Source organism: Salvelinus fontinalis, chromosome 12 (genome assembly GCF_029448725.1).
Source record: "Salvelinus fontinalis isolate EN_2023a chromosome 12, ASM2944872v1, whole genome shotgun sequence".
NCBI lineage: Eukaryota > Metazoa > Chordata > Actinopteri > Salmoniformes > Salmonidae > Salvelinus > Salvelinus fontinalis.
Window position 1 is genome coordinate 28,407,540 of NC_074676.1, and position 16,479 is coordinate 28,424,018.

Below are 16,479 nucleotides of genomic sequence, written 5' to 3' on the forward strand. Positions count from 1 at the left end.
CTTACATAGATAAACATGTCCTGTGTGGCATGGCCCACAGATACTTTTGTATATATAGTGTATGTGGACACCCTTTCAAATGAGTGGATAAGCTATTTCAGCCACACCCGTTGCTGACAGGTGTATAAAATTCGAGCACACAGCCATGAAATCTCCTTACACAAACATTGCCAGTAGAATGGCCTTACTGAAGAGCTGTGACTTTCAATGTGGTACTGTCATCGGATGCCACCTTTCCAACAAGTCAGTTAGTCAAATTTCTGCCCTGCTAGAGCTGCCCTGGGCAATTGTAAGTGCTGTTTTTGTGAAGTGGAAACCTCTAGGAGCAACAACACTACCGAGTTCCAAACTGCCTCTGGAAGCAACGTCAGCACAATAACTTCTCGTCAGGAACTTAATGAAACGGGTTTTCATGGCCAAGCAGCCGCACACAAACTTAAAATCACCATGCGCAAGGCCAAGCGTCGGCTGGAGTGGTGTAAAGCTCGCCACCATTGGACTCTGGTGCAGTGGAAACGTGTTTTCTGTAGTGATTAATCACACTTCACCATCTGGCAGTCTGACGTACAAATCTGGGTTTGGCGGATGCCAGGAGAACGCTACCTGCCCCAAAGCATAGTGCCAACTGTAAAGTTTGGTGGCTGATGAATAATGGTCTGGGGCTGTTTTTAATGGTTCAGGCTTGGCCCCTTAGTCCCAGTGAAGGCAAATCTTAACGCTACAGCATACAATGTCATTCTTGACAATTCTGTGCTTCCAACTTTATGCCAACAGTGGGGAAGGCCCTTTCCGGGTTTCAGCATAATGCCCCCGTGCACAAAGCGAGGTCCATACAGAAATGGTACATCGAGATCGGTGTGGAAGAACTTGACTGGCCCGCACAGAACCCTGACCTCAACCCCATCAACCACCTTCGGGATGAATTGGAACGTCAACTGCGAGCCAGGCCTAATTGCCCAACATCAGGGCCCAACCTCACTAATGCTCTTGTGGCTGAACGGAAGCAAGTCCCCCCAGCAATGTCCCAACATCTAGCGGAAAGCCTTCCCAGAAGAGTGGAGGCTGTTATAGCAGCAAAAGGGGGGATCTATTCCATATTAATGCCCATGATTTTGGAATGAGATATTTGACGAGCAGGTGTCCACATACTTGCTACTCATGTAGTGTACTTCTCAGCAGCACTGTGACTGGCCTTTAAGTGTCGTGTTATCAACCAGCAAAAAGGGATAGGTTACAGTCACACACACACACACACACAGGGGTTGTGTAAGCTCTCTAGGCTACTCCTGGGAGCTGTCACAATTATGAGCTGGATGGAATGGCGAGACTGTGACAGCCTCACTATACTGACCCTGACATTACTTTGCTGCCAGAGTGTTCCAGGCTAAGTGAACTCCATTTTTTCTGACTAGTTTGGCATTCATGTATACAGCTATGAAGGGTACTTGGAAGCGCTCTAAGATTTCATGTCACAGGATTTAAGTATGAATTTGCATGAATATTATTGTAAATAGAGGTAGGATTGACAGGGAAATGATTGAGGTTTGAAATTCGTACAGATTGAGGCTTTTCAGGGTCCATGGGGAGAGAAGCCTCAACCTTTTCAGATTGACAGTTGTGGGATGTTTGTGGTGCACTGTACTGACTGCAACACAACATTTTGCTCCTTCTGTAGGCCATGGGAAGAACCATAAGGATGCCGCGTCTGTGCGTGCCACTCATCCCATACCAGCCGCCTGTGGGATCTACTACTTTGAAGTGAAGATTGTCAGCAAGGGCAGGGATGGGTACGTATTTGCTGATAGTTAGTACCCCTAATGTTCTAACCTCAAACTTGTCATTATTACACCACGATCTGTTTACTCATGTTAGCTATTACTGTAGGCCTATCTCTATTTCTGCAGTGGAAAATGGCGTGTTGAGAAACTAAAGAGAGTAGTAAATAAAGGAAAGCAACTTTGGGTCTGAAAGGATTAATCAGTCCAGCTATTGACCCATATCAGACTGACTCATGTTGTCTAAGCTAATGATGTCTCTGACCTTTGACCTCCTGTTGTTGTCTTCAGGTACATGGGGATTGGTCTGTCTGCCCAGGGGGTCAACATGAATAGACTGCCTGGTGAGTATGAGGGAAGGTAGAGCGATGGCAGAAGGGAAAGCTGTGAGTCAGTATGGGATGAGTGTGGGTTTTGGAGGTCAGAGGCTTCACAGCTAGAACCCTGCCCTGCCTATAATCTCTGCTGGATTGGTTTAGGATTGAAGGACAAGGGCTAGTAGTCAGTGTGTGCTTTGGTTGTGCGACTGTACTACATGTGTTTTTTTTAAAATACAACTCTAAAATGAACCCAACTAAAAACTGAAAACATGTTATCTTCAGATGGATCTCCTCACACCATCACTGCAGCAGTGACTGATGTGATTCTAGATATACAAAAACACATCATATGGTTCAGTTTTTACTATTCGAGGGGCACAGTTTCAAGGTGTTAATCTTTTGCATGTGGTTTGCTACGTTTTAGAGTGCCATGGTAATCTATATCCAGATTTATGTTTCCAGATTTACCGTCTTTCCTCTGGAGTGCCTGGATGGATTTAGATTCCATGTCACATTGAAACCATGTGTAGTGATGTCTCCCAGAGTGTCTGGCTGTTCCAGAACATGCATGGCTTGTTTGAGCACAGCCATTAGTAGTGACAGGATGAAATGTAACATGTGAAATACCAGCAAGTACCTTTTTTCCTACACATAAAAGCTTTCAGTGTATGTATGAAGGTCAGGTGATAGTGGAGCTGCCACAGGCAGAGTGGCTGGCTCACATTCATTGAAGAGGAAGGGAGAAATAAACAAGTAATTGTTGATAATTTAATTTAAAGAAATCCGCTTAAGGCCATCTCATCCTCAATACAGTATACAGTCTGGGCCCAAATGGAATTTTCCTCAATTAGAAATTCTACAATAGAGTTACAAATAGGCCTACTGTTGAATGGTCAGAACATAGATCAAATTGGTCTGTCTGCAGCACACTGATACAGTGAATGAACCCATCCAAGCAGAAACTCATGCCAAGGCCTGAGATTGGATGTAACCAAATGTAACCAAACAGGCTAGTAGATGACTGTTTTTGCCACCAAACAGAGCGGAGATGTGAGCGGTATCACTGCATAAATACAGGGCCATCTGCACCCTGGCCTGGCCCACTGCTCAGCAGTAATTTGTTAATCAAACACTCTTTCTTTCATCACCAGTTGAACAGACAATGGGGGTTAAGCAGAAAGTACATGTAGATTTAATACATTCTTGCATAATTCCATCAAATTCTCTCTCGCCCTTTCCCCCACCCTCATGCACGTGAAGATGTCACTGATTGGTACAGTGGCTGCTGGGGACACAAGACAGGTTGGAAGAGGGTTGGCATATTGCTGCCGAGGGGCTAACTTTGGCACATGGGGAGCTACAGTATGTTTTCCCTTGTGCACTGATGCAATTCCCTGCCTATTAGATCATTCCTCCATGCTGTTCTGACCAATAATATGAACCCTGCCTCAGGCTGTGTCACCTGCCTATTGGGTTCTCCATGGCGTTCTCCATGGCGCCAGGCCTTTGGAATGCTTTGGACTCATCCAGCCAATTCTACATGCTCTTGCTGACTACAACTGCTGTTTATTCTCTCCCAGCTCAAATGTATCTCTGTTACACAATGGTTGGAATATGGTGGAAATGGCAGCCTGTGTGTGTGTGAGAGTCTAGTTGCATGAACATATTGTTTATGAAGATTTATTTAGGTTTCTAGTACATTATATGCCAATGGACTTCAGTACATTTCTGTGACCGTGTGGGTGTATGGTCTGGTTCTGGCTGGAATAGTTTTAATATTCCCTGTTGACCTCTGTGTGTCTGATCCCATAGTGGAGCCCTGCCCATTTCATTAGCATGAAGGGAACACTGAGCCCAGCTTTAGGACCAATATCCCTGTCAGCGCTGCTCTGCAGATTCATCTAATACCTCACAGTTCTCACACACAACCTACTTTCTCTGCGCCACTTTCACTTTTTGGTTGGTGACAAACACTGATTGAGCAGACAATACTCTCACTGCACACACACATAGGCCACACACAAACCCATGCACTGACTTGAAGATCTACCATCCACATCTCCCTCTGCACACAGTCTACTCTCCTTCCCCGTCCCTATTGATACCATGCACATACATCATATGTACTGCTCTGTTTGAGTATGACTCATCAGTCAGTGCTCCTATTCAGAGACGGATGCCTCTCGCTGGCCACCCATAGAATTGCACATGCTACACAGGACAGGAGTGGGGATATCCTAATTCGAAAGAGACCATTTGTCAGGCTCAGCACCACCCCATGTCACGGTGTCTTTATGGGGATTATATTACTCATCACACTGCTGGGGTCACCCATCTCACTCCTTCCCCTCTCAAATGTTTGAGTAGCACTGCCCTAACCATGACCTGATGCATATTAATCTTGCTAGATTTGAGATGTGAAAGTGTTAGTTCAATATGTCTTGCTTTTCTCTGTCGTTTCCTCCAGGTTGTTAATGTGTAATATTCAATATTCATACCATGGGTCTAGATTTCCTCTAATCACTTCTGCCTTGTTTCCTATCCCAGGTTGGGACAAGCACTCATATGGTTACCATGGCGACGATGGACACTCCTTCTGTTCTTCAGGGACTGGCCAACCATATGGCCCAACCTTCACCACAGGCGATGTGATTGGCTGCTGTGTGAACCTAATTAACAACACCTGTTTCTACACCAAGAACGGCATCAGTCTAGGTGAGAACTGCGTACCAACAGTGCAGGGTAAAAAACATCCAAGTTAATTGTTATATGAAATTACAATATGCTTCACCCATTTGAAATGTTCCCAGGCAATTTATACAATTCTGTTTACTTGGTTGCAGATTATAACACTGAAAATTTCTTCCAGTCCATTAACACTTTTCTCTCTGTTTGTTCTCCAGGTGTAGCCTTTACAGATCTCCCTGTGAGTATTACACTGAAATGTGGACATGTTCAATGTCAAGGACTTCTGTTGCAATCAGTAGTGGTAGCCTTGCTGCTTCCATTAGTGGCGATGATATGAAAGTCCTACATTATTCACGGTTGCCATGCCATCACATTATCAAGTGATCAAAATGAATGGCAAGTTCTTCCTATTATGGCCAGAGGGGGAATGTGTTTTCACACCTCTCCCTTTACCCACAGCCCAACCTTTACCCCACAGTGGGCCTGCAGACTCCAGGAGAGATTGTGGATGCTAACTTTGGCCAGCAGCCCTTTGTGTTTGACATTGAGGACTATATGAGTGAATGGAGGGCTAAGATCCACGGCATGATCGCCCGCTTCCCCATCGGAGAGAGACTGGGAGAGTGGCAGGCAGTGCTTCAGAAGTAAGGGATCCATACCCACACCACAATTATCACTAGGGCTGTTGCGGTGGCTGTATTACCACCACACTGGCGGTCACGAGTCATGAATGCAGTCAAATTCCACATGACCGTTTAATCACAGTAATTAGGCTTCTCCAAGCTCTGATGCTGCTGATGGTCATTAGTAGCCTACCAAACATATATTATTTAGTATATGTAAAGACTAGATTAAATCAACAATAGTCTGATGGGTGACAATATTAGTCTATCACTTGTGAATTATATATTATGACTTATATTATGATGCCCAGCATAAGAAACAATGCCTTTATTTTGCGACGTGTTCGAATCCTAGTCACACACCTCATGTAGCCTAGCCCATAGGCCTATATGTTTTAATGAGGTTTGTATCACAACTAAAGTAGCCAAATAATATAATTAAGCACATTAATCCGCTTTACAAGGGATGTAGAGCCTAACTGGCATATATAAGCAGTATGTGAGTTTCAAGTTTGGGGAAGATCATTTTCACCATAAAAATGCACCTTTTATAATAAAAGCATATATGCATAATTGCATTTGCGGTCATTTTTGATAATGGTGTTTTCTGCTAATTGAACATTCGCGCTTATAGCCTAGTACCATGTGGTTGTATTAATTTGGGATCTATCTCATCCCACAACTGTCCCAGACTATGTTTAGAATATTTATTTCTTACACAGAATAGAACAGGTCGACCTTTGTACTATGGGGGATAGTAGATTGACATAGGCTAGTGCTTTTGCTGTTTGTTCGGCGTACTCATCTTGTTGGCTGACGAAAAGTAAATGTGGACAGTTCTTCCAACATCTTCAATATGCACCTCGGAATTGGATAAGGAGGTGCCCAGTTGCGTCCCCGATGTGTCTATTTTCACTTGTAGCCTGTGAGAAAGACCCGATCACGTGATGGAGCGCGAAGCACTCCGGGAGAAGGGAACAATGGCCGCTGGCCGCAAAAGGCATGGCATTTTTTAGGGTGCATTATGGCCACACAAAGGGGATGCCGCGTGAAATTCTAGGCGTTATGAAGTGCTTCTCCAATTGTGAATGAGAGACTATTGGAGTGTGTACAGCCTGCGCAAGAAACGAAGCAGAGCTTAGAATCTCATCATGCAACCTTAAAATGTATTAAAAATCAAAACATACAGCCCAACGTTTGTAAATTTACATTGAAAACTCTAAATGAAGCACATAGGAGTACCTATTTCTTTGTTAACCGCTCAACACAGAATAGCCACATGTGCGCACTCCCTCAAATCGTTTGGAGAAAATATCCTTTCTATTTTATTCCGCTTTGTTGAATTGTATTCTTCATACTATAAAATTATTCAAAGTAAATCTTGTCTGCTAAATTAACTAGTGTAGCTCACAGCCATTTGGCATAGCCACATCAGAACCTAACATAAGGACAACTCGGAATATGCTATTCTGTTCTTCTGAAATAGACTACATTTTCTTCATATTTTTTCTTCACATTTTCTTCATGCTTCTTTAGACCTCTCTAAAATAAATAATGGATTTAATATGAAGGTGTAGGTGTAGGCTATATTACATAGATTTATTTGATTTTTATTTATTTTTTTAAATGTTGATGTTCCCAAGATCAGTGGCTTGTAGGCCACTGTGGAAGCCTGGAGATGCTAAATGTGTTTGCTAATTAACGGTCAGATACTGTGAGACCGACTGTTATTTGCTTGACAATCACCGGCTGATGGAATTTTGTGACCGCCACAGCCCTACTTATCACCCACCCTAACAGACTACTTTGTCTTTCTCTGTACTACTGTAAGGCTAAATCATGTATTTGATTATTTCAGCATGGTATCTACCTACCTGGTGCATCATGGGTACTGTGCCACAGCCACAGCCTTTGCCAGGGCTACAGAAACCTTGATCCAGGAGGACCAGACCTCCATAAAGAACAGACAGAGTGAGAACCACACAAAGGCTCCACGCTGACAATACCACGGAAACACTGAGGACCAATCACTGTCATTAATTTTCCCCACAGTCATCCATCCAATCAGTTTTTAATGGTAACATGCATATTTTTGTCAACAGGAATACAGAAGCTGGTATTGGCAGGAAGGGTTGGCGAGGCCATCGAAACCACACAGCAGCTGTACCCTGGGCTCCTAGAACACAACTCCAATTTACTGTTCATGTTGAAGTGAGCAGCCTTGAACCCAACTATGGGACTCTCATGAGTGTTTATTGAAGGGCTAAATGGAGGAGTATTGGAATTGTGGGGCTTAGATAAGCACTGCTGGTCTTGTAGTGCCTTTGCAGGCTCCGTCACATGCAATACAACCCTAGAAGCACTTAGCAGTAAAGCTGTGGCCTGCTTCCCAGCTGTGTGTTTATGGCACAAAGACATTAGATTAATAAATACTGTGATCCGATGAGAAGCAGACACACAGCAAGAAAGCCAGTATTTATGTCTCTTATAGAGGTAGAAAGGAGTTTGTTGTAGCAATAGTGGAGTTTTACACGGTGAGGGGGCATGGTGAGCACAAGGTCACAGTTGCTGCCGCTGAGGGAACTCATGATTTGATTGGTCATGCCTGTTGCTCCATTTTGTCATGGAAGAGGAGTGAGCAGAGCGGTTGCTGATCTGTTTAACATTCATCCAATGGTAATGACATGTATCCATAAAGCCAGATACTCATACTCTGGAACCAGTCTGACTTGTTCCTGTTTCATTTATATATTTCAGGGTACAAAGACATGATCTTACGTGGCCACACCTTTGCCGACCTCTGAAAGCAATTGAAGTATTGCAATAACAATTGTGTTCAGACTGCATGAGATATCAGACAGTTAAGCAGAATGTAGTGGTTGATATCTAATAGTACAATGTATTCCTGGATAAACAATGTCAGACATAGGTTGTAGAGTAGTGATGAGACTCTTAGATGGATAGTGGAGTGGTTGTGAATGATGTCAGAGTGAGACTAATGCAAAAACATTTCAAGTCATTTAGAAGATGCTCTTATCCATAGCGACTCAGTGCATTCCTTCTCCGCAGTCGTAGTACACTCAAGCACATTTTTCTTTAATACAGTAGTTATCCGCAAAGTCAGCGATAGTATGAAAAGACAAGTGTGAGTGTTAGTGCAAAGAAGGCGAGGGTGTTAGCCATTTGTTTGAGTGTCGAAATAGAGTGAATGTCAGGCAGATTAATAGTTGCCCGTATCTCCCAGGTGTCGGCAGTTTGTGGAGATGGTGAACGGTACAGACAGTGAGGTACGATGCTTCAGTGTCCGCTCCCCCAAGTCCCAGGACAGCTACCCTGGCTCCCCCAGCCTGAGCCCCCGGCATGGAGCCACCAACCCCCATCTGCACAGCGCAGGTAAGGGAAACACCTGCAAATTCACCTATCCACCCTACACACTCCTACTTACCTATCCATCCACGTAGTATGTTACACAATCCTCTCTCTTATCTCTTTGTATCTGTTGTATCTGTTTCACTCTGGTTCTCTGTCCACTCCAGGAGCAGACAGCCCAACATGCAGTAACGGGGTCACCCCTCCCAACAAGAACAAGAGCCACAACAAGTACCCTGGTGTCAGCTCTGCCTCCTCCTCCTCCTCTTCCTCCCCTTCCTCTGTTAACTACTCTGAGTCCAACTCCACTGACTCCACCAAGTCCCAGCCTCACAGTGGCACCAGCAACCAGGAGACCAGGTGTGTGGCAAGGCAAGGGTTTCTCTGTTTAGTAATGTATTTCTGTTTTTACTGGGGTGTCTGTCATCTGTGTCCGTGAATGTGAGAGAGAGGCAAACCATCTGTGGTATAATGAGGTTCTGTATCGATAAGTGAACCTGACTGTGGGTCCTCTGCAGTGACAGTGAGATGGAGATCGAGGCAGAGCACTATACTAATGGGGTGGCGGAGAACTCCTCTACTCGGATCATGAACGGCACCTACAAGCATCAAGAAATCCTGCAGGCTGAGGACGGCAGCCTGGGCAATGGAGTGGCAGGTACAGGCACTTGACACACACACAATTCCTATTTTGATTGTCAGGTGCAAGTGTAAAATACACTCTCAGTCCGCGGCTGGCCTCTGACCCTGTGTGTGTGTGTCCTTCCTTCCTTGGAGAAGACAGCTGTGCCTCCAGACAGCTGTGTGGAGGGAACCAGGCAGCCACAGAGAGGATGATCCAGTTTGGCCGTGAGCTGCAGGGCCTCAACGAGCAGCTGTGCCGGGAATATGGCAAGAACGCCACGCACAAGAAGATGCTGCAGGTACCGGGGAGGGGGGGTGGGGGGACAGGCCTGGGAGGTTTCACACAAAATAAGACTGGTACACTGTGTGACTATGACTCACAAATTATATAGTTGTCAACCACCGCCCCGGGGCATGTTTTGTTATGCTGCAATACAATGACTTGCAGGATTTCCAAGGGCGGCAGTGGTTAAGAGCGTTGTGCAAGTAACCGGTTTGAATCCCTGAGCCGGTAAGGTGCAAAAATCTGCCATTATGCCCTTGAGCAAGGCAGTTAACCCCGAACAACAACTGCTCCCGAGTGCCGACGATGTCGATTTAAAGTAGCCCCCCGCACCTCTCTGATTCAGAGGAGTTGGGTTAAATGTGGAAGACACATTCCAGTTGAATGCATTCAGTTGTACAACTGACTATGTATTCCTTTTCCCTTCTGAGCTGTTTACACACATCTACTTGTATATGGCCATTGGGTCGGCAACAGGCCCGCAAGAGGTTTTTTCGTTTTTGGTCAGAAAAGACTGTAAAAACCCCAGGAATTCAGCTAAAAATTTGTTTAATTTAGGGAATCTGTTCCCAAGAGACGTGTGATTGTGTCTCAATGTAATTCAAGGTATAAAATGATTGTTATTTTCAAATACAATCTCTTTTTAGGCTTAGTTGTGGTCAATTTCCAGTGTGACAAATTATTATAATTATGTTCCGGCACCTCGACTCTCCACTCTGACAAAACAAACCGTCCCGCGGCTGAATAGTTGCCTACCCCTGGTCTAATGATGTTCCCTCTGTTTACGACAGACCATTCAACTGCTTCCAAATCATAGTCATTAATATGGGCTATTCTGCTTGAACTGGTTACAATGTTTTCTTTCTTTCTCTTTATCTCCCTCTCTCTTTTACCACAGGATGCATTCAGTCTATTAGCATATTCAGATCCCTGGAACTGCCCAGTTGGGCAACAGCTAGACCCAATGCAGAGAGAAAATATCTGCTCTGCTCTCAACAGCGCCATCTTGGGTAAGGCTAAGTTTCACACACACAATGTCATGAAAGCACACTGTAGATGTTTTTTTTACTCCCGCTCACAAGTTCTTTTTCTTTTTCTACAATGGTAGTGTGTGTTAACTCTCTTCTAATGAAACATGCTGTACATGTTGCCATGTATACGTTTGAGTCACACCGGTGGAGGCTGCTGAGGGGAGGACCGCTCATAATAATGGCTGGAATGGAGTGGTATCAACCACATGGAATCCACGTCTTTGATGTGTTCGATACCATTCCATTGACTCCATTCTAGCCATTACTATGAGCCGTCCTCCCCTCAGCAGCCTCTACTGAGTCGCACATGCTTCGTTAATGTACACACTCTGATGATCTCTGTGTTGTCTTTTGACCCCTCAGAGTCTCAGAACTTGCCTAAGCAGCCCCCTCTGATGCTGGCTGTAGGTCAGGCCACAGAGTGTGTCCAGCTCATGGCCAGGGTCCGCTCAGGCTCCTGTTCCTTCGCCAGAGTTGACAGCTTTTTGCACTAGCCCCAGTCCAGGTGAGTCTGCACGGACACCCACACATAACGACCCTCCCCTTCTAGCAGCATGTCAATGATTGTTGAGCCTATAGGGAAAGTTTATGGAACATTTTTGACTACACATGGCCCATGCTGTTATCATCAACATGATCAAACAGGATTGTAAGGTTACAGTTTGGAGTACAGAAATAGTGTTGAACAGATTACAATACAGTAGTTCCAAAATTGTTTCTTTCATCCTTAAGGCAATGTTCAGGACTACAAAGAAGAGGACTTTCCAATGGGTTGCCAGATGACTGAGGAGATCATGTGTTTGAATTGGTGTGTCGCTTGCCATTTGGCAGAAGCAGGATGTGCAGGGGAATGAGTAGAACATGAGGAGAAAGCTTGTTTTTAATTTAGTATTATCAAATACAAAATGTGTGACACTATTTAAAGATAATTAATTATTATTCTGTTTATCTAGTCATTTTCAAGTTTTTATTTGGTCAGTTTGTTGTGCTCATCTTGAAAAAAATTATCGAATTCCGTTTTTGTTTTTATGAGTGGATTTGAATTCCCTACACAGTATTTCAAAGATGTTCATCATATCAAATAAATTCACATTGGCATGCTTTGTCGTTACCAAGCAAAATACTCTGGTTTCTCATTCAGAACTTTCACAGGACTTTTGTCATCTCAGTATGGGATATTGTAGAAAGAGGTATGTTTAACCAGCAGTATAGTGGCTCCTATTTAGGACCAGAATCTTTTGGTTCAAATTCTTACTTCTTAGTATGCCTTTACCCCAAAAATGGGTTTAATGGAAAGTTAAAGGTCTGAATTTGATTCTGAGACTGCACGTGGCTGTAAGCTACTAACCCGCTGGTCACCTTGAAGCCCCAGAAGGTAGCACAAATGAAATAATGACACTGATTCATTTAGGAGTTTCAATATAAGTGTAGTGTATTTCCAATCAAGTTTCTCCACTAGTTTGATGTGTAACAAGGGCTGCGCTTACACAGGCAGCCCAATTCTGAACTTTTTTTCACTAATTGGTCACAGTTTACAATTGGCTCATTCATCCCCCTCCTCTCCCCTGTAACTATTCCCCAGGTCGTTGCTGCAAATGAGAACGTGTTCTCAGTCAACTTACCTGGTAAAATAGCGGTAAAATAAAAATAAAAATACATCTTTTGACCCAATCAGATCAGTGCTGAAAAAGATCTGATGTGATCGGTCTAAAAAGAAGATCAGAATTGGGTTGCCTGTGTTGTGCTGCCTTATGTTACACATAAAACTAGTGGAGACACTTGATTGGAAATATACTACACTTGCATACAGTAAAAATACACAGACATACAGTGCTTGGGTAATTTGGAAATCAATCCCTGGTTTTTACTTGCTAATTGTATTGAAGATACCTTTATGAAGTCAGATGTTGAATATATACAATATAATGATATTGAACAAAAAAGTGGAACTATTTTCCAAATACAAGGCTTTTAATTTGACCAACTTTTCTAATAACCAATGGTACCAGTTGCCACACTTATTCCACACAGTCAGTCCATCAGTCTTTTCATATTAGTGCTTTGAAAGACCATTGTCTCATCATTGCCAACATGCTTATTCTGGCTTTCTTGCAGTTCTATTTTTCTCACACAGACCCAGTAATTTTTACAAATGTGGCCACAACTTTGTTTCTTGTTTTTGTTCATTCTATTCACAGTTGAATGTGTTTTGGTCTTTTTTGTTACAGTATGTATTCTCCTATTTAACAGATGTTCTCTTGGCACAGATGTTGATCATTGATGTATTAATCCAGTATTTCAGCCAGCCAGCCAGCAAGAGGCGCTCCACTGTTTGTTGAATGTAGTTTAGCAGATGATATTACATTTATGTTTCAGATTTGCTGCTGGCCACCATGAGATTGATATTGACATCCCCTACACCTGTTAGACATATTGCAATGTGTTTCATTCACTTTTTGACAATCATGTAAAGCATGTTTGTGAAGCAAAGGGCTGGTGGGAGTAGAAATCATCAGCTTGCAGCTTTGTTATTAGTGTTTGGTAGACTTTAATATCCCTTAACATTGTTCACAAAGGCCATTTGGATTTTTTTTACACAATCTTTCCATTTGCACAACATCTATCTGCATCATGGGCTTATACCTGCTAAAATATGTGAAAAACAAGAACAAATACCTTCACTTACTTGTGAGGGTCCTCTTTTGTATTGCAGTAGGAAGCAAAAGAAAGGGCCTCATGACTTTATCCAAAACCTGTGAAAGACAATTGACATACTGGGGCATACTGTCTTTTGAAGCATACCTATACACATCGTAACCCATGTTGGAATCAAGTTTGAGTTATTTTAACTCATGTTGTTCGCTTAATTAAGTCTCTAGACGGCCCTATCCGTTCACATGGGTTTTCACTATTCTGTTTAATGGTAATTCAGAATACAACCAGTCCTAGGCTTTCAATATTGGAAGCAGACAGCAGATAGGTATTGATAATAGCTTGACATTATAGCAAATCATGTATCTCTTGGTTTCTTTCAAAAACAGCAAATGGCTTTTTGAACTCAATAGAATAGCCACCCAAAATGTATATTTCCATTTTAAGAGAATTCATTATACAGTAGAATTTTTAACTTGACTAATGTATAGGGATGTGTGTGTAGAAAGGGAGGAATCTGTTGAGCTTCTCCTGGAACTTTTATAGACACACCTACACCTACTGTAGCAAACAACCTCCCAGTTTTCCTTTTCTGTTTTCAATTGGCCTTTGGAGCTATCCATGCTTCAAATGGAGAGGCGAAGGTAATGTAATTAGGAATCAAAAACAAGCTGTGCACAATATACTTCTATTATGATTTAAATTTCATATTGAGTTTAGCATTTGTGAAATGAGTTACCCTGTACTTAGCATGAAACTTTTAAAACCTTAAACAATATTTAAAAAAACATACCTATGTACTGGACACATGATAAAGAAATATTGTATTCTGTTTTATTTTGACAGAATTATTTTTATTAAAATACACATCCATAAGCATACTTTTTTTGGTCTTGTCATTATTTTGTGGACATACTGCTTTCGAGTGATGGTGACTTGAGGTTGATTTGAAGTTGTTTTTTTTAAACACAAACGTATTACATACATACTTTGTTTGACAAAACAATTCAATTCATTCAAGGGGCTTTATTGGCATGGGAAACATATGTTAACATTACCAAAGCAAGTGAAGTAGATAATATACAAAACTGAAAAACAAAATGAGCAGTAAACCTCATACTCACAAAACACCTGGCTTATATATACACTATCATGGTTCCAACTGTTGAGTAGAACAGTATGTGGTTAACAGCACACTAGCACCCCGTACTAGTGATTGCTACTACATAAATCACTAATAAACGAAAGAGCAGGTGGAGAAATGATTAATTGCTGAGTCACACATCAACAAAATATAAAAATGTGTTCTTGACATACGTTTTTGTCAACTCACGAAACTACACTTTCAGTAATTCAAGAAGTTGAGGGGTTAGTCAGAAGTGACTTGAGGGGCGGGATGTGTGGAGAGAGGACGCAGCATGTTAGTATTGCAGAGATTAAAGGATCTTGTCCTTTAGAAAGCTTCCTTCGATCCTCATTTTGATCCTGAAATAATCAGTAAATTGTTAGGCTGCTGTCTCATCAAATAAGAATTGCATTGTATATCGGGCTCTACTAGTGAATCCAGGGCCAGAATATTGCACAACTAAATGAGCCTTAGACCAAATTGTCTTGTTAGACTAATTCTCAACTGTGTTTAGAATGTGATTCTGGATTTCCGGAGGCCTACCTGTTACCGTTGTGGTAACATAACGTAGCAGGCCTAAAAGAAACTGGGACATCCGGTTGTTGGGGACATGGCAGAGGCTACCGTTGTGATGTTCTTATCAAACACTTTCATGCAGGAGTCTTGAGTTTGAGGTAGCTGAATGATTCAGAGGACGGAGTGAGGGAAACGTGAGGCTGAATTTCTGGCTCTGGAATGCTGACGTTGATGTAGTTGTATAGGTCTGTTGCTGTCCTTTTCATAGGAAAGCCTAAGCGAGTGGGAGAAGCACAGAACAGAAACAGATACATTATAACTGACTGAAAAACAATCAGTTAAACGTATGAAAACTCACTAAAATAGCAAACATTTATGGACATATTTTTAGGTAAACAAAAACATCCCAAATAATTTTGAAACAATGTCAGTAGTAGCCTATGTGAAAACCACAAAAATATAATAGAAAGGGCATACAATTGTTGTCACAGCATGTCCAGGGGGCTTTGTGCTCTCAGCTGTTTCTCTCTTCACAAGGGACCTTCCACGCCAGCTGGAATGTTCTGGACCTCCTGCATAGAATACATGTCATACATGCATAATATCACAAATGCATTGGATGTATAATGGCTTACTTGGGGGGGAAATGCAGGCACTCACCTTACCATCTTAAAGCCGTTTTGTAGAAATGGAGAGGTCCACATTCTTTTTCACTTCATTTTTATAAAACGCATGCAGTTGATCATCGCTCCACTACAGTGGCATATTAATCATGAAATAGGTGAATTAGTTAATAGGCTCATACTATAGTCTTGGGTGATTGTTCAGATCAGACATGGTTAGCTAGTTTTCGGAAATAGCAAAAACAGTGGCAAGTAATATCATAGCAAATTCACTCACCTCGAAAGTACCTTTTTAAATACCTCTAGGAACTGAGTAGTTTCTAAATGTCTGATTATTTGGTGCCATATTTAGGTTAGCTTGCTTTTGTTTTGATCGATTTTCTCGATTTTCAGCCAGTAAGTAGTCAGAGAATGACAAAATGTGATCAAATTATGAGAGTAAACACAGAAACCTAAAGGCGGGAAAGGCCAGGCTGATGTAGCAGCATGTGCAATAAACTTGGCTGAATAGTTGGAAAGACAAACGTATGGTCAGTGCGATCCTGGCTCCTTGGGATGTCCCTACCCTACCCTTAACCCCTACCCATAGCAGTAGAAGTAGGGGTGCTGAAGGTGCTACAGCACCCCTTAAAAAATGTGAATAAAAATATATATATTAGTAAAAAACCATTTTTTTTTAAGTAGCGCACTAGGCGTTTACTACTATTAACAGACCAGTCTTTAGCATGGCCTCAAAACAATTCAACATCTCTGGTAGTTGTAGACTTAACAACAGTATCTTGCAGGATTCAATAGTTGGAATTGTAAGAGTTGTTGCCCCGTCCTTTTCTCTGTGATTGTCATTCTAAT

The 16,479-nt window shown here is 42.4% G+C and overlaps 1 protein-coding gene across 4 annotated transcripts in view; it reads left to right on the forward strand.

Moving 5' to 3' along the window:
• Positions 1 to 14,246, forward strand: part of LOC129867094 (ran-binding protein 10) — a 28,965-nt gene extending 14,719 nt beyond the window's left edge. For 3 of the 4 annotated variants that reach the window (XM_055940258.1, XM_055940260.1, XM_055940261.1), the window contains 14 exons: positions 1,676 to 1,787; positions 2,067 to 2,119; positions 4,643 to 4,810; positions 4,999 to 5,021; positions 5,243 to 5,427; positions 7,265 to 7,377; positions 7,509 to 7,617; positions 8,651 to 8,799; positions 8,943 to 9,135; positions 9,294 to 9,433; positions 9,553 to 9,698; positions 10,581 to 10,692; positions 11,077 to 11,218; positions 11,446 to 14,246. In XM_055940258.1, the coding sequence (XP_055796233.1) occupies positions 1,676 to 1,787; positions 2,067 to 2,119; positions 4,643 to 4,810; positions 4,999 to 5,021; positions 5,243 to 5,427; positions 7,265 to 7,377; positions 7,509 to 7,617; positions 8,651 to 8,799; positions 8,943 to 9,135; positions 9,294 to 9,433; positions 9,553 to 9,698; positions 10,581 to 10,692; positions 11,077 to 11,207 (1,634 nt within the window). In that variant the 3' untranslated portion in view covers positions 11,208 to 11,218; positions 11,446 to 14,246. The remainder of the gene's footprint in view (positions 1 to 1,675; positions 1,788 to 2,066; positions 2,120 to 4,642; positions 4,811 to 4,998; positions 5,022 to 5,242; positions 5,428 to 7,264; positions 7,378 to 7,508; positions 7,618 to 8,650; positions 8,800 to 8,942; positions 9,136 to 9,293; positions 9,434 to 9,552; positions 9,699 to 10,580; positions 10,693 to 11,076; positions 11,219 to 11,445) is intronic. The other variant, XM_055940259.1, reaches the window with a different exon arrangement.
• The last annotated feature ends 2,233 nt before the right edge of the window (positions 14,247 to 16,479 follow it).